This window comes from Solea solea, chromosome 6, assembly GCF_958295425.1.
Source record: "Solea solea chromosome 6, fSolSol10.1, whole genome shotgun sequence".
Taxonomy (NCBI): Eukaryota; Metazoa; Chordata; class Actinopteri; order Pleuronectiformes; family Soleidae; genus Solea; species Solea solea.
The window spans coordinates 23,599,571-23,616,639 of record NC_081139.1 but is presented as its reverse complement, the minus strand read 5'-3'; the positions used below and the strand labels follow the sequence as shown (position 1 = coordinate 23,616,639).

General features: G+C 40.9%; 1 protein-coding gene across 2 annotated transcripts in view; it reads left to right on the top strand.

Moving 5' to 3' along the window:
• The window catches only part of cdh4 (cadherin 4, type 1, R-cadherin (retinal)), a 246,755-nt gene that overhangs the window by 83,584 nt on the left and 146,102 nt on the right, over nucleotides 1-17,069 (top strand). For both annotated transcript variants that reach the window (XM_058632772.1, XM_058632770.1), the window contains exon 3: nucleotides 7,140-7,163. In XM_058632772.1, coding sequence (XP_058488755.1) covers nucleotides 7,140-7,163 — 24 coding nt within the window. The remainder of the gene's footprint in view (nucleotides 1-7,139; nucleotides 7,164-17,069) is intronic.

The window sequence follows — 17,069 nt, the reverse complement described above, 5'->3', positions numbered from 1 at the left end:
ATTATGTGAAATGGCTTCTTCGACTTCCACTCAGCAGAGAACAGGGAAGACGAGGTGTGTGTGTGTGAGCATGTGAGTGTGTTAGCGACTCAGGGGTCGAGTCTCACCATGACCTAAGTCAGAAATGCCATTAAGCATTAAATCACAAAGTTGTGTTCACCAAGTTATTGTCAACACACCCTGCCACCCCCACCCCACCACCGGTGCACCTTTCGCTTGTAGTTAAGAGTGCAGTGCGCGTTAAGCAACACTTATCTTTATAGAAAAGGGGCCTTTAGTGATTACAGAGCACTGGTGGATGGGTGTGTGTAACTGCAGCTCCCTGAAGTGCATCATTACCTCTGATTTGTAGTGTGTACATATAGCAACAGGCCAAGCAGTACAGTCCAGATACAGATACATTCTTCTCACGGACAAGAGGACTACAGACAGAGAGAGAGAGAGAGAGAGAGAGAGAGTGGGGGAAAGGGCTAAATTAAGGGAGAGAAAATTGGTCTCCTTCACAAATAAAGAAAATTGTCTGACATCAATAACACTCTAGTGTTACTCTTTTATTTTTCATGCGCTTTTTCCTTATTATGTTATTGCAAACCTAGTTAGATACCTGTGTTAGAGGACGTTCACTTATGTAAAGCTACTTATGCTGCTTTTCCATTTCTGTTTTTTCTTTTTTCGATCTGTTCTCAACTGTACAGTGACCTTGGGTTTCGTGAAAGGGGCTTTATAAATGTAAGTTATTATTATTTATTATTATACAGTTCTCGCTTATTTTTTGCTTTTCCATTAGGGATAGTACTTGGTACCTGGTGCTTTTTATATTGCAGTCCAGTGACTAGTTGGCTAACTCAATAAAATATCAATATTTGCTTTATAATGTATTATTGAATATCGGCAAAGATTCCCTGTCGTGACTAATGACTAAAGCAGTTGGCTAAATAGGCTGCTAGCGGCTTGAATTCTATGCTTACCCCTCTGCAACTATTGTTTTTATATTTATTTATTTTGTGCAAAGAAGAAAACTTACATCTTACATCTGCTGCAACATGAATATGCAAAATATGTTAATTTCACTACAGAAGAGACTATACCTCTGCAGTTGGGAGCAGGGGAAAAACAAACATGTATTGTACATATCAATATAGATATCAGTTATGAGAAAAAGCACTCTCGATATATCGGCAAAAAATCCAATATTGTGCATCTGTCATTTATTTGGTTGATATTTTAGCTGATCTCATTTTATTTTGCCAATTTATTTCTCCCCATGGAATTAAAATCAAACCTAATTCAAATTGTACACAAATAGGAACCGACACGTATTATAAATCATATTATTTTATTATTATATTATACATTCAATCATTCTCAATCCACATCCAACACTCAATGTACTGATGTGGTAAGTTTCTCAGTGGCCAATTTATTAGGTACAATATGTCAATCAATCTATCTTCAACTGCTTCAGATGTTCAACCCAATCTGAAATCATTTAAAACCATGTAAACATGGTGATTGAAGTGAGTTTGAATGTGACATGGGTGTTGGTGTCATACGGAATGGTCTGAGTATTGACGAAAGTGCTGTACTAATGGGATTTCCTCAACGAATTACTTGTAGGTTTTAATGACAGTTCATTTCCATTTTCTTGCTTTGTTGATACCAGCGGTCAGAGGGTAATGGTTTGACTGGTTTGAAATGAAGGAAAGGCAATAGCAACTGGCAACAGTGACTCAAAAAAACACACATTACATGCTGAGCACACATGTCGAACTTTGAAGCAGATGGGCTATAGCAGCAGGAGACCTAACCAGGTGCCACTTAATTAGGTTGGTGAGTGTCAATTACAATTTGTTGGTATACGGAAAAAAAATGTGCATTAGACCCAACCCTAATTCCAATCATGTGATCCACACTGTTGGTCATTGTAAGTATGTGACTAAAAGACCCATAAATAAAAAAATAAAATCATATGTGAGCTGGCTGGTATCGATAATCCATAAGACCATCAAATATTGTTTAAGTGAAAGACATTTGACATTTGTTTGAATCATAAACGACGACACTGACTCACAGCAGATCAGAAGCTGAGTTCTGGCATTGCACATATTACATTCAGTCGTCAGTTTATTAGGTACAGCTAATTAAACCCATGCAGTCTAATGGAGCGTTCTTTCAATAAATGCTACTTACATGAGCATTACTGTTAAATATTATACGTGGACGCGTCATGTAGGTCGTGTGATCACATCATTATTATTATCCATTATTTCCTCCAGCACCTTTCAGTCATTGAAGCTGTAGGTTAAAATGCTATATCGTTTTTTAAAACCATCCTCTTTTGTGGAAATGTGGATGGTGAGTTACAGATCATAAAAGCTAAAACAATGAGCTGAAACAGCTAAAACGCTTCATAAAGCCGAAAAGTGCGGGGAAACTGCAGAGTCAGGAGACGATACTGTGTGGTTTTGTCACTGCAAGCAATTCTTTGAACGTTGCACATGATGATTTGCCCACAGAGGATATAAAATATTGATAAATGCGGCATTAGGTATATTTTTGAATGCATCAAATATTATATACCTCTGCTCAGTAAATAATCTGAACACCTCTTCCACCACACACCGGTATATTTCATCATTTATTTTTATAATTTGTCACACTGTGTGAGTTGAAAATATTGAATATAGAATATAATCTCAACTTCAGGCTCCAACATCTCAATTTTAACACACAGTTAACAGTTGAATTCCATTTTACATGCGTCTATTCATCTTAAAATAAACCAACCTGCATGTGGGCAGTGACCGTGGCTTGGTGCTGCAGTGACGGTTGAGTATACTGATGATTGCTCTGTCCACAGGGGCCCTATTACCAGAAAGCATTAATGCTCCATGTCAATGTGCTTCTATTCAGTCACTTTTGTACAATAATGAATCAAAATAAACATACTGCACTTGACAATACGGCTTTTATATTGTCACTAATCAGACAACTCATTAGGCAGTAATGAGGCGGCTCTGCCTGTTCTTGTTGGGTTTGGGGGAAGTTTGACACATGGGGAGAAACGTGTGTGTGTGTGTGTTTGTTTGTGTGTGTTTGAGCTCATGGATAGGCACATATGCAGTTCCGCTTTCCCACTTATACACTCACACACACACACACACACACACACACACACCAGCCGGCACTCTTGTAGTCCCACTGCAATTATGGCAGCATCTCACCCGGGAAGAAGCCCACTTACCCAGCATTCACTTTATGAATAATTGATTGTTTGTGCCAGTGTTATATTTGTAAACACACGTTTGCTCTGTCTGATTAATAGTTTTCTAGACATACTCATTTGTTCAATTTGATTAGACTGTTAAATGTATTATTTATTAGCTGAAAATGCTCTCTGGTTAGTCGTCATCACAAGGGCAACAAGAAGATTTGGCATAATGACGCCTCTGCATGCAAACAGACGCGCTCTCACATTAACTCGCACTGACTAAATGTGGCAGGTTGCAGTTTGTTCGTGTGTCTACTCGTGAACATTTTGACTGCCCTTCAGCATGTGCTGCTCACGCGCAGCTTCTTTTCTTTTTTTCATTGTAAGTTTCAATGTTTGTCTGATCCATAGAAACATGTCAACAAGAGAGGATTTTAATTTTGAAGCAAACTTAAACAAACTGCCAATAAACCCTTGTGAATGTTACACACTGGACCTTTACGTGTCTGTGTAGGTGAGGCATTGGTTCCTCCTCACCCAGGGATTTACCATTCCACACCATAGCGTACTGTACTGTACCAAACCAAACCAAACCGTACAATGATGGAACGTTTATGTCACTGAACGTGAATCCAGTAAAGTAAGTGCTTTGAGTTGCTGTCAAACTAGTCCTATAGCCCTATATAGCTGAAGTCACTTTACCAAATATAAAGTAAATATTCTATAATATTCATTAGAATTATATGCACATGAATAGAAGCCAACTCAATGTATAAACTGAAGCACATTTACTGTTGCCAACATTCTCAAACAGACATTGTAGGTGTAATTTGGTAGTTTGGTAGACTCATGCTAAATAATTGAGTAACTATGACCTAGACAGAGAGTGTGGTGTATGTATCCATTTGGACCACTGATGTATGTATTGTATGTCACAAGAGTGAATGCTCTGAAGAACAATGGAGATGAGGAAAAAAAATTTTCAGTGTGTGGAAATAAGTATTTTCAGTCAAAAAGCACGATCTACAGCGAGGTGTTTTCCCTTATTTTATTCTTACTGCCTTTACTCAGAGCCATTATGTGTCGCTCGAGGGTGATTGAAAAATGCACAAAGCCAAAATGATCCCACCTCCGGCGCAGCTGTAATTTTGATGGTCATTCTCAAAGTTGAAACCAACTCAATTCACGCAACTGAGCAGTTATGTTAAATTCTTGATATCAATTAGCTGAGGTTTTCTGTTATTTGCTAAGGAACCGAGAGAACAAGGTCTGTGGTTTGTATCAGAAAAATGTCCCAAAAAAGTGATGGATGGTACACTCCATTTGAAGTGAGGAATTTGAATTTCCCGAGGTAGGGACACCCCTGAAATTGAATTTCAAACTGGGAGCAACCTTCACTCCCCGGCATTGTCACCATACAAACACAACTCATTTTACATTCATTTGGTTTTATCTGGTTGCCAGTTGAAGCTTCCCTGAGTGTGATGGGCATCTAGGCTGTACATTTTGAAATCAGATGGCTTTTCAAGGTTCAAGTTTGAACTTGCACTCTTTTTTTTTTAATGGACATCCCAAGTTCAGATAAAAAATGTCAGTCCACACAATAAAGAAAAGAAAAGTCCATTCACATGGTCAAATGTTCCGAAGGAGCACAACTCAGGCCTTTGATCCACAGAAGACGGTTTGATTTGTCATTAACAACGTATCACTCAGGTGTCACAGTGTGTCATGCCAACATTAGCAGTGTCAATCACCGGGCACCACCGGCGGCAGCTGAATGGAATTCAGCCGTCATGGTTTTCACACCTGTGTTCTCCCGACAGAGACATGTGAAAATGTCTCCCATGAAACGGGCTTGTAAAAATGACACTGAAGAGGTGGATTCACTGGAGCTCCCACTTGGTTGTGCACAAATACAGGTCGTTGGAGTTAATGTGCTTCATTAGGCCTCCTCTCAGAATTGCGTGGGTGTGTACACCACGCGTGAGTAACATGTCGCTGGCGCTACTGTAGTTGCGTCTGTCAGCTTGGGAACATTCACACCTTTGTCACGTTTCTCTATATGTGTGTGCACAGCGTTGCCAACAGTCTCACAAACTGCAAGCATTGCACTGTCCAACCTCTGTCAGAAGAGGTATCTAATGAGCCTGTGTGAATCCCCCCCCCCCCACACACACACACACACACACACCCACGCTAAAAAATCACACTGTGAAGTCACTAGGAAAAAACAAGACTTGCACTTAGTGAAAACAAAAATGTGTATTTTAATCAAGTGAATAGCAAGCTGTGGCTGATTTGGCTGTTACAGCATGTACAGTGCTATTGTTGAAAACCTTCAAACCTGTTGCAAGGAGGTTGTGGATGAATGCCCAGAATCGCAGTGGGGGAATCTCACTTACAAAACTGATGGACATGGTGCATGTGTGTGCATGTGTGTGTGTGTGTGTGTGTTGTGCTTCTCAGGAGTGCTAGCAGGCCAACTGAAGACAGAAGGAAAAGCAGCACAGCTCTGCACCATATGCCAAATATGAGCCTGTCTGCCAATTTGTGGGGGATACTGGCAAGTGCTAGCAAAGCTGAATTCTTGACAGAGGGAGATGAATAATTGAACATGTGCGGAGCGAAGTTCTGTTGGGATAGAGAGAGGTTGCCTTCACACAGAGAGAGGGAGAGGGAATGGAGACCGTTGGGTTGTACATAAGCAAAACTCTCGCTCAGATTGTGTTGCGTTTGCTAAATGTAAACAAGTCAAAACATTTGCAGATGTTTAAGGATGAACTTGAACTCATGGTGGGTCGAGAAAAAGCAGAAAAAGCGGAGAAAGCAGGACACGTTTTGATCTCAAACTGCATAAACTTTAACCGGAGAGGCCAAAAGCTGTCATCGATCCTGCTTGTTTGTAACACAACCACAGAGGAAACAGAGAGAAATTTAAATGTATATGTATGTATATGTATACTATATATGTGTGTATTGAAAAATGGAGTGTCAGAGAAGTGTGTGCAAATTAAGTGGAGATTTATTTTTCAAATGGAGTATGTTGTTTATACTGTATTTAAATTTTAATAATTTAGCAGACTATTTAGCAGGCAGTAAGTGCAGGACAAGCTTGCAGGCCTTTTCACCCATGAAATATCACTTTAGTCTGTCACCCAACTCTGTCTCCTGACAACAAATACGGTAATTAATGAAAATATGGTCGACACTAACCTGGAAAAATGAAAGAAAAACAATTTACTGTACCGCACGCGTTGAAGAACGGCACGTACATCGTTGGTGCATTTTAGTAGCACATCTAATTGACAGATGAGATGGGGACTAAATGCAAAAATAAGCCATATAGCCTTATAATAAATAAGCCTTTTCATCAACTGACTCTGCTGGAGGACAATACATGCACAGACAACCATGAGCGAGAGAGATGTTAAATGCCTCCTGCTGCCTCTCGTACGCACACCCAACTGTTACGCCAAGGTCTCGGTAAATACCACCTACGCCGATGTACATAAGTGTGTGCAATGTGCATATGCAACAATCCGCGATTCTCATGGGTTTCATGGTGAGCACAAGAGCATTGTAGATATCACAAGACGCATTTGAAGATAATGATGAATCCCACTGCTTGAGGCAATGGCATGGAATATAAGAGAGAGAGAAGGAAAAAAACACACATATACTGCTTAAATATTACTGGCTTGATAACAGACAAAGACAAATGGAAGCAACTCGCACACTTTTGAAAGCAAACTTTCCTCAAATAGTAGCTCCACGTTCAGTATATGTCAATCTCTGACTTTCCATTAGACCACAGAAATTGATCTGTTTTGTTCTCTTTTTTGACTCCAGTATTGCATCTGACCCCTATTATATTCTAATCATTGTCTTCTCTCTCCCCCCCACCCCGCTCTCTTTCTCTCTGTGACAGATACCACCCTTTCAAGTGAACGTGGTAAGTACCGCAGATGCATGCTCCCCTGATTTAGAGCCGTGCGTGGACTGTATTGGCTGTTTGGGTTAATGTGGGAGAAACCATTTTCAGATATGAGTCTCCTTGGGTGGGGCCACGAAGTTTTGAATCCCTTCGAAATCATGTTACACCAGAAAGCTGTCTTCCTCTCCATCACATTACCTGTCAGAGCAAATGGTGAAGTGAGGGGAAAACATCAGGAGAAAGCAATTATGAAAACAGCATCCACATACCCTTGTGGCCAATCAGAATTCAGAAGCTGGCATAATTTTCTCCGCATGTGTTTTACCTCAACCTATGACAATTTACCCCCTTTTGACTCCAGCAGTATTCAGTGAGGAGCCAATAAGCAGGATCATTTTTACAGTGTCTCATTACAGCTTTATTGGAATGTATTTCCACGTCCTCCAAATCGAAAGATGCAGATAGACAACTGTGATAGCTGCCTTTTTTGAGGTTCAAATTTAATTCCTCACGCTGTGTTGTTATTAATGGCTTCCTCGTTCTGAGAGAGGCAATGTAATGACTTCATCAGGCAAGAGTGAAAGTTTGTGTCTATCCTTTTTGTCCGCATGGGTTAAGGGTGTGTGTGCACTGGCTGCACATGTGGTTTGCCCTGTTAGCAGCATGAGATCAGCCACTCTGCCTCTTCACCACTGTTTAATGTCCATGCTGATGCTCCCACTGTACATTTCATCATCAGAGGTTTAGCACGGTGCAGAGACAAGAAGCGACCGCTCCTAAGTTGCTTGCAGCCCCATGAAGGTTGATGGTCTGGGGGCAGAATTGTCGTGATAATTGGTGCGGTGCGGCATCGCAGCGGAGACAAAGTACCACACGCTGAGTGTCTGGTCCTTGAAACCTCAAAGCGACGTCAGGGATGTGAAAAATGCAAAGTTGCGGTTCACATGAAGCACTTGAGGTTTATTTTTTGTGTTAACTGGTGAACCTCCATCTGCTGCTGCAGGAGATGTTGATATGCAATGCAGGGAAGCTTCTGTGATCAATTTTTCATCGCCAAGCTAGAAACAGTGTGACACTTTCTTCATGCAGTTTTAGGCTTAAACAAAAAGCAGGGAATTTACAGTAGGCAAAGATTTGTATTCAGTGTGAGTATTTTCATTGATTTTGACCTCATCTCTTGCTTTGCTTAACCACCCTCCTTCTCTAACATTAAAGCGTAACTATGCAGAGTCTTTACCGTAATTTAACACCAGTCAGACTCATTGTGATCTTAAATGGCTTGTTGTGGAGAGATTGGGGGCTGTCTCCACTCCCCCTACTGTCTGTTAGTGGAAAACCAGCCTTGTAAAATCAGGGCTGCCGACCAGGAGTCTCCAGAATCCGGAGGTCTTGCGAAGTCTTGGGTCTCGCAAGAAACTTTAATTTCTTCACGGCACTATACGCACACGTCCCATTTGCCACATACCAGGCTATAAGATCAAGGTAGCAATAGTGTTATTTTAGATGTTTATCATGGCAGAGCTGGAGGAAGGGTCTGACTGATTGAGGGGTCACACACGAGTAACAATCAGACATCAGAAAAGTACAAAAGCATGCAAAACAGAGTGGGGGGGGGCATCAGTGCTGATTTTTTACAACATCTAGGATAAAGCGGTAGAGGATGGATGGGTGAATGTTTAAGGTGGTGTCGTAAAAATATGTACTCCGAATCTGTGGTGGGGAGCTCCGCTTTGAAACACACGCGTGTGTTTTCTCTTCTATCACGTGGTTCTTCTTTCCTTTTCTGAGTCGCCACATAATGTGAATGAAGGGCAGAGAGAAAAAAAATGGCGGAAGTAAGTGAATGGATTACGCAGTGATGAGAAAGTGAGCGGAGGCAATGTGAGAGCAAGGTCTGTGTGCCCTTGGTCCATTCAGGAAACATGGCCAGCAGGCAGACATCCAGCAGAGTGGAATATCACCGACCACAGCAAACATCACTCACTCCATTCAGTCTGTGTGTGTGTGTGTGTGTGTGTGGATGGGGGGGGGGGGGGGGGGGAACACAAACATAGTATAGTCAGCTGTGAAAGCAGGCCTATATATGGTCCAGTACTACGCACTACTCTTTTTTATCGGCAGTATAAACTGCTGTACTGAGATGAGAGAACAGCTCGAACCAATCATGGTCTCACTTTTAGCATAGTTTTCTCAATTAAAAACAATTTTGACAATAATTTATAGGAATAATCATTTGTTATACTCATCAGTTGCATCTAAATCCTTTCTGAATTGTATCTGTGCTGTGTTTTAATCTGTACTAGATGGAGCCCTGCTGACTTGAGGTGAATTTGATTTGTTCACAGATTTGTATGATCAGTAACTTGAGAGAAAAAAAGTCATCCAAACATAAATGATTCCTCTGTCTAACCAAAGTAAGGTGGACAATGAGCTATAAAAACTGTCATTTGAGGGGAAAAAAAGCATCCTGAGTTTGACATGTTCGCTCACAGATGAGGAGCAGAGACATGTGCAAAGTGCAGTAACAAGAAAGACAACTTCATTAATATGCAGTGCATTTCCTCTTCATTCCATTCATCAATGGTCAACATGTGGTTAAATTAGCACTTAGTTTGGAAAAATGTGCTTTTATATCATTTTCTTGATTTAGTTTTTTGGGCTAGTATATGGACCACTCACCTTCATGCAGTGTAGTGACACCACAGTCAGTTATACTACATTTATAGATTAGATTGGATTAGATTGGATTAGATTGGATTAGATTAGATTAGATTAGACTTTATTGATCCTGCAATATAGAAATGCACTTGTTACAACAGCAGGGTTGAGAGCAGACAGTGCTACACTATGCTATAAAATATACAAATGCAGTAAAATATTCAATAGTGGACAATGAAACAGGGGTGAACAAGTTCAAAACGTATCAAAAATAACAAATATTAAACCTATATTGTACATGGCTTTTTATCGATTTATTGGCACTTTATATTCAATAGCTTACCTTTTATGCAGAAGGTGCTTCTATGTGCTTTGTGTCACATTGTAAATGGAGCTGCTGTAACAGACAAATGCAAAAAAACCTTTAGAATTTGTATAACAATAGATGATTTTATGTGTCTAGCCATCTATTGCCCTGAAATTAAATTTACATAGGAATTTTTTTAAATATATACATTTTCAATACTGATGTATTGAGTTTTGAGTTTTTAGAAGGATGTATGCATCTACGGAGAGGTGAGTGCAATGAAATGGTGAGAATTGTGTGTTTGTCCTACCAGCAATAATTTAAAACTACTTTCAATTCTGTATACTGTATATACCTGCAGTGCAAAACAGTACACACTGGCGCTCCCTCCCTGTATTTCCCTAGGCCTAACAAGCTCCTCTCTGCCTCCTCAGCAGCGATGGGACATGTTTGGCGTCATCTGATAGGCCTCCTCTCCTCAATGTGAAGTGACTGCCGCCACATCCTCTTCCAGCTTAATTGGCTGTACCTGAGGCAGGAGGGCAAATTGTAATTGTGATAAGAGAAAACGCTGTGCTTGGCTGGTTTTAGTGACCTTATCTATAATCTCGGGATTGATTATGGTTTTTCTGCCAACGGTGCATATTGCTCACCTCCGTCACCTGTGCTAGAAACAGCCTTAACCCTGTCTCGGAGTAACCGCTGCTCCAGCTGTAACCCAGAGGGTGTGTGAACTGTTGGTTAGCAACAATATATCAACTGCTGACAAAGCTCGACATGCTCTGTGTTAATTACTTAAGGCAACGGGGATTATACAATAAACTGCAAACTTTTGCACCTGGTGTATCATTATGAAGCTCTCTTGTTATGGTTAAATTAAACAGCATTTCTACTTAGAGAACTTTAATATCAATGAAAGAAATGAGTGTTCCTCTAAATGTTAAAACATATACTAGTTCGACATGTTGTGGAATACACTTTGTTGTTTTCTAACTTGACTTTGATTGTCAGTGGTTGTACTGACAGTGTGTGAATGGGTATAAAAGATGAGATGTGCTGTATGAATGTGTGAGTGAATGGGTGAATGGCAAAAGCAGCTTTGAGTGATCATCAAGATTACAAATGTACTGTATGAACAGACCATTTCCTATTTTTACACACCAATGAACACACACACAAACCAGGAGCAGTGGCAACATTATCCTTGTCCAGGGAGCAATGGTAGTTGGGTACCTTGCTCAGGGGCATCCCAGTCCTTGACCTGTCCAGGGATTTGAGCTGGCGACTCTCCAGTTGAAAAGCCCAATTCCCCTCCACTCATCCATGTGCTGCCTTTTTTTCCCCTCTTTTTTAATGTGTTACACATTCTTTGCCAGTTTCAACATAAAGGCACTTTAGCATTTTGTTTTTCTAAGTCAATTAAGTTTTCCAACAAGACTTTTATTGTGAAATATTTGCAGGACAGCATTTAAAAAGTACATTTATTTCTTTTGCAGAATTATAAATACAAATGTTTCACACTAAAGCTTTGTTGAACTGAAACACTTGAGTTTTACTTTGAAACAAGAACAGGATGTGTTGTGTTGGCCTGTGAAGGTTCTCCGTCATTCAGGTCATAGTCATCTTCTGTAGTTCTCTGTTAGCACATGAATGTTGAAACAGTGGTGAAAGATCATTGTCACTATCTTAGTTTTTGTTGTAAAATGTGCACAATCCCAAAAGAGTGCAGCTTACTAGCATGAACTATAGAGTCAAACTTTTCCCTCTCAAAGTCCACAGCAAAAGTCCATGGTCTCGGTTGAACCAGGATTTGAACAGTTGACCTTCTTACTGTGTAGCAACAATGCTAGCCACTATCTCTGTATAAAAGCACTTATTGTAGTGAAGTCTACTTGTGGGTATTTTTTTCCCCAAATGCTAGAGTTTATTCCTCTAGCTTTAAATTGCATTTTTGAATGTTCCATATGTTCAGTCATCCTCACCAGACACCAGACGCTGCTACTGAGATGATTCGAGTGCCGTCTCGTCCTCCCCCCCCACCACCACCACCTCCATTCTGATCTTTCAGTCTTTCACTGCTCCTGAGTAGCGGTCGAGGCTGAAAGGGCAGCTAATGGGCTGCGACATGTCTCCGCAGCTACAGCAACAACAGACACTAATGTCTGAAAGCCCTAAAAGACAACAACACGAGCAACGGAGAAGAACCCTGACATTGCAACGGGCAAGAAACTCCTGGTTTCCTCTAATGTGTCACAGAGGCCATTTCTGTCAGCTTAATTGTGGTGAAGCTTTCTTAGTGGCCTCATTGAAATGGTGTAATTGCCACCCTGTTGGCTGCACTCTGTAGAGTTTCCTTTTGTCCTATAACGCAGGACCCTGAACGCTGCACAACAGCATTCTGAGTTGCTGTTATAGTCCTTAGTTTGGCTGCAGAGTGTTGTGTTTGTAGTGCAAATTCAAGGTTCGGGGCATATGGTGTTAATATGAACATGCTTTTGTTTGAGGAACATTTTATGAAATAATCTTTGTGCTTTTGTGTTTTATTGCGCAACAGGGAAAAATATGTAGAAATATTAAATGCCTGTGCCTGGAAGAAGCCGAGTCAAATGCAGTTCTTGATCCTTCCTAAACATTTTTCTCTGCTCGGCTGCGTCGCCTCCCTCTCACTACCAATTAAAGCTGTTTTTCTGCAGCAGATCATGAGCTGATGAAGACAGCCACCAAACACTCTTGAAGTAAAGTCACACAGGACCTGTGTGGCAGATGGTTTGAGCAAGAGAGAAAGCAGCAAGAAGGAAACAAACAAGCATGAAATGGCAGCCTGCCTCCAGCGAGGAGCTCCGGTTTTCTACCCAATTTCAGACTTTCCATTTCAAAATTTTCAAACTTTTCCAAAAAAAAAAAGCTGTCAAACCTGCCGGAGACCAGGGAAAACACAAGATCTTGTTCTGTGGAGAATATTCTGCACACCATCTACCAAATACCAAAAACTACTCAGACAACTTGAGTATTTTCTTAGTGGAATAAAAAGTGCTGGGAGCTGCTTGGTCTCACGGCTTTGACCAGCTCTCCCAGCTGAATAGAAACAAGCTTTACTCCAGCCTTTAGCTACAAAGGCTGATGCGGCACAGACTCGAGGCACAGAGGACACTGCCTAATGGCTACAAGTCCAGCTTTTCCCAGTGGATTACATGTTTTAGAAAGATAAGGCTTGATCAGGCTTTGTAGAGAAAGAGTCTCTTTTTATGATGCAGATGAGAGCAGACAGGAAACTTGCTGGAACCAATGTGCTTTAAGGCTTTGTGCTAAGATTGAAACAAGGAAAAATAGATCACATTTTACGCATCAAAGTGTTTTTCTTCATTCTCAAACCACATTATTTTTGCAGCGTGTGGTCAATTCTCCTTTAGTGCTGCTTGTTTCTGTTGGAACAACACTTTCCAACATTTGTGTCATAAAACTACTGTCTGCCACTGTTAACATCTCAATACTGTGCCTTTATTATTCCAGCTATGATGTATACTTGACCAATTAGGTCACATCTCTACTGGGACTAATGAAGCCACATTTCCTGGGGTTAATTACACCAACATTATGGGATATTATGAGGATCAGGAAATGGTGGATGTGCACTTTATTATCGCTGTCTTTCATCATCGACCCCCTGCCGTGTGAGACGTTCTTCTCCCCAGCACTCTCTACATGCCTTTATAGATTTCTCTCCTTTCCTTTCTCTGCTCGGTACTTTCAAGCACATCCTCCCCTTCTCTCAGTGACGAGGCTGGATGGCACAATAGCATTAAGGGCTTTAGAGACGAAAATGAACTGAACCGGGCAAATCCCGACACAATTAGAGTGCAGAGGCTATTATTGAGGCCAATTGTCACTGCCTGCTATACCAACAGTTAAATTAAGATGTCTTTTTTTTTTTTTTTTTTTTTTTCAAAGCTTACATTTTTCATTTCCCTCTTTCCCCCCGCATCACTCTGCAAGATCTGGGTTGGAATGATAATGTACTATGGAGCTGGCATCCACATGGGGCCAAGCCCTCAAAGAGGCATGCTCATGATTGGCACCTAGATTTTTCACAAAGAGCATTAAGTTTCTTGAGGTTAAAAAGAGAGAGAGAGAGAGGGGGGGGGAGAAAGATTGATTTTTCTTTCACACATTTCACTTCTCAAAGGTGTACAAACTATTCAATTTTGCTCTAATGTGAAGTATACCGAGCGATTTCCATGCCTCCCTCTTAACTCTCGCATTTGTTGCTTTCCTGTGTCAAACAGGTACTTCAGTGGGAACGATTTCCCTGTCAGTCACAACACATTTCTTTGCATGTGCTTCTGTGCATGTGTGCGTGTGTATGCATGGCATGCCCAATGTTTTATGTCATAAGAACTAATCTGTCACTTCTTCAAGATTATACTGCTGGAGCCGACTTCATGTGGCGCATGTCAGCATTCCAAATGACAGAACCTGCTGAGTTCCTGTTTTTCTGACGCTTATTCTAACTGCACTCCCCTCCATGTCGCCAAATGACTTTAATCGACCTTAACTTGACATTAATATCATTCAAAGTCTCTCTGACTCGCATATTCACTGCTGCGTGGCTTGTTTTTCATTTGGTGTCATATTTTGGTATTTAGAGCACATGTAGTCTCAGTGGGCCCTTCTCTATTAGTGGCGCAACACTTTTGTGTAATTATTGCTCATCTGCACTTGAAAGCAGGTACCACTAACAGCTGAAGATCTCGCTAATGATACGGCTCCATTATAGCCCAGGTGTTGTGTAAACAGGAACACATTTAAGATTCAGTGTTGCATACTGCAAACAGCTGACTCCCCTTCACCTCAACCTTCTCCTCACAGTGTGTGGAGGAACTATCGGTGTCCTTCAGGCGATGTAGAAACGTGAAAGGACTCTGTTAAGTGTGTATGTTGAGGAATAGACATGGTGCTGCATGACATGAGTTTTCTAAAAAAAAAAAAAAGGTTGTTTTTTTGTTTTAATATAGAAAATTCACAGTTTGAGGTGATTATGCACTCAAATCAACAAATGTGGATCTTATAATTCATAACTGCCATAGATCCTTCTAAATCCTACACACTGGACCTTTAATTTGACCAATTCTTTTTTGCACAATAATCTAAACTGCATCCAGGCTTCCAGAAATTGCTGGAACGTTTTTCAAAGACCTTACTAATTCTAATGTGATGTGTATAAACTCTCATTTGTTACACTTGTAAGGTTACCAAAGACAAGTTGCTCCATTTTTTAAATCTTGAGGGTCCTGAAATCGCTCCAGGACTGTACTGTAATGCAAGGCAGAGTATTACTACTCATTTTCACAGAGACACAGGGAGAAGTGTGAAAACACTTCACAGTAAAATATTCTCCCTGGGGAATAAAAAAATGAAACTAGTGTATTCTGTGAAATATGAAGAGGTGTATTTGTCTAACCTGTGACAAACTCGGCTTTCCAGTCACGTAACTGTCAGAATCACTTTGCTGTTATTATTTTCCTTCTTCATCATCCAAAAAAAGCACATTCACCAGCTACCTGTGAGTCAGTCATGAAGGACAGCATATGGCTGTTTACACTTAGTGAACAGAGGATTTCAACTCCAAGTTCTGTTTTTGTAAATCCTCAGAGACTCCATGTTGTCATTTTTTTTTTTAATTACACTCATGGAGTCTGTCTGTTCAGGTGGAGAATCAAGCTATGCACTTTTGTTTGACTCTTTTTAATGATTTAGTGTGTTACAGTGTTTTTTTCAGGGCTCTTTTGTTAATTGACGTTTTTGTCCTTGTGATGCAAAAGATGCTGCTGTGTGTATGTGGTTGTCGACCAGTCCATCAAAAAGGCCTTGTTTAGACTGCAGCCCCGAGAATCTGATCTTCCTGCCCGACAGTTCACATTATATATTGCAATTGATCCGAAACGATCTGCCTGTGTCTATAGTGACATTGTCTAATCTACATCTTCCACGTGGATTTCTATAGTTACAGACCACGCCCCTGAAAAACAAGATAAAGATTTGTTTCTGTCCCAAATACTGATGTGGAGCTGCGGCACAAACTTTCTTTTGATTTGTATTTCTGTCTCTCCGGATTGATGTCTACGACTTGAACGACAATAGCTGACCAAGATGTTTAGTTTGAAACAGATCTGTAAAAATCTGATCAGATAGCATTTAACACCACTCATGTGGTTTGAATCTACTTTGAAAAACTTGGATCTCAGGTTTTTTTTTGCTATCCACACTGCCAAAATATCAAGCTACATACAACCTGGTTATGCTTACAAATCCGATTTGGGCTGCAGTCTAAACAAAGCCGCAGTCACTCCTTCTGGTTCAATGTGAAACTCTGGGGTACATTAATCATTTTATCGTATGCAGAAGGCCACCGTGATTACCTGACGCACAAAGGAAAGGGAGGGCTGAGTGGAGAAGTCTTACATGTTGCTGCACGGTGCGTTATCACCTGTAACCTGTCACCATATTGTAATTTCCCGATCGTGTTTTCGATGTTTGATCAGTTTCATTTATAACGGTTCTACAGCTTGGTGTTTTCTTCATGGTGTAGGGCCCGAGGAAAGACAGCGTTTTGCTGGCTCGACGTTTCCAAACAACACCTGTACAAACAGTTTTTCTTTCCCTGGCTCCTACAGCTCCATCACTCTGGCTTTCACCTATACTCTGTGTATTAGCTCTGCACAGTGCTGGTGGAAGAATGAGGCCAGCTAGAATCAAACATTAATCAGTTGCTGTTTCATAAGACACGGGGACTGCCTGCGCTCCCTGCACCCCCCTCCTTCTTGCCCTTAGCCTGCCCTACCATTGAATGTTAATGTTATGGCCATTACTCATTTATGAGCTGCCCATCTCTCAACACCCATGAGCCCAGTGTCCAAACTTAACTGGTATGGCGGGCACGCTGGAGGTTGACGGCCGTGCCG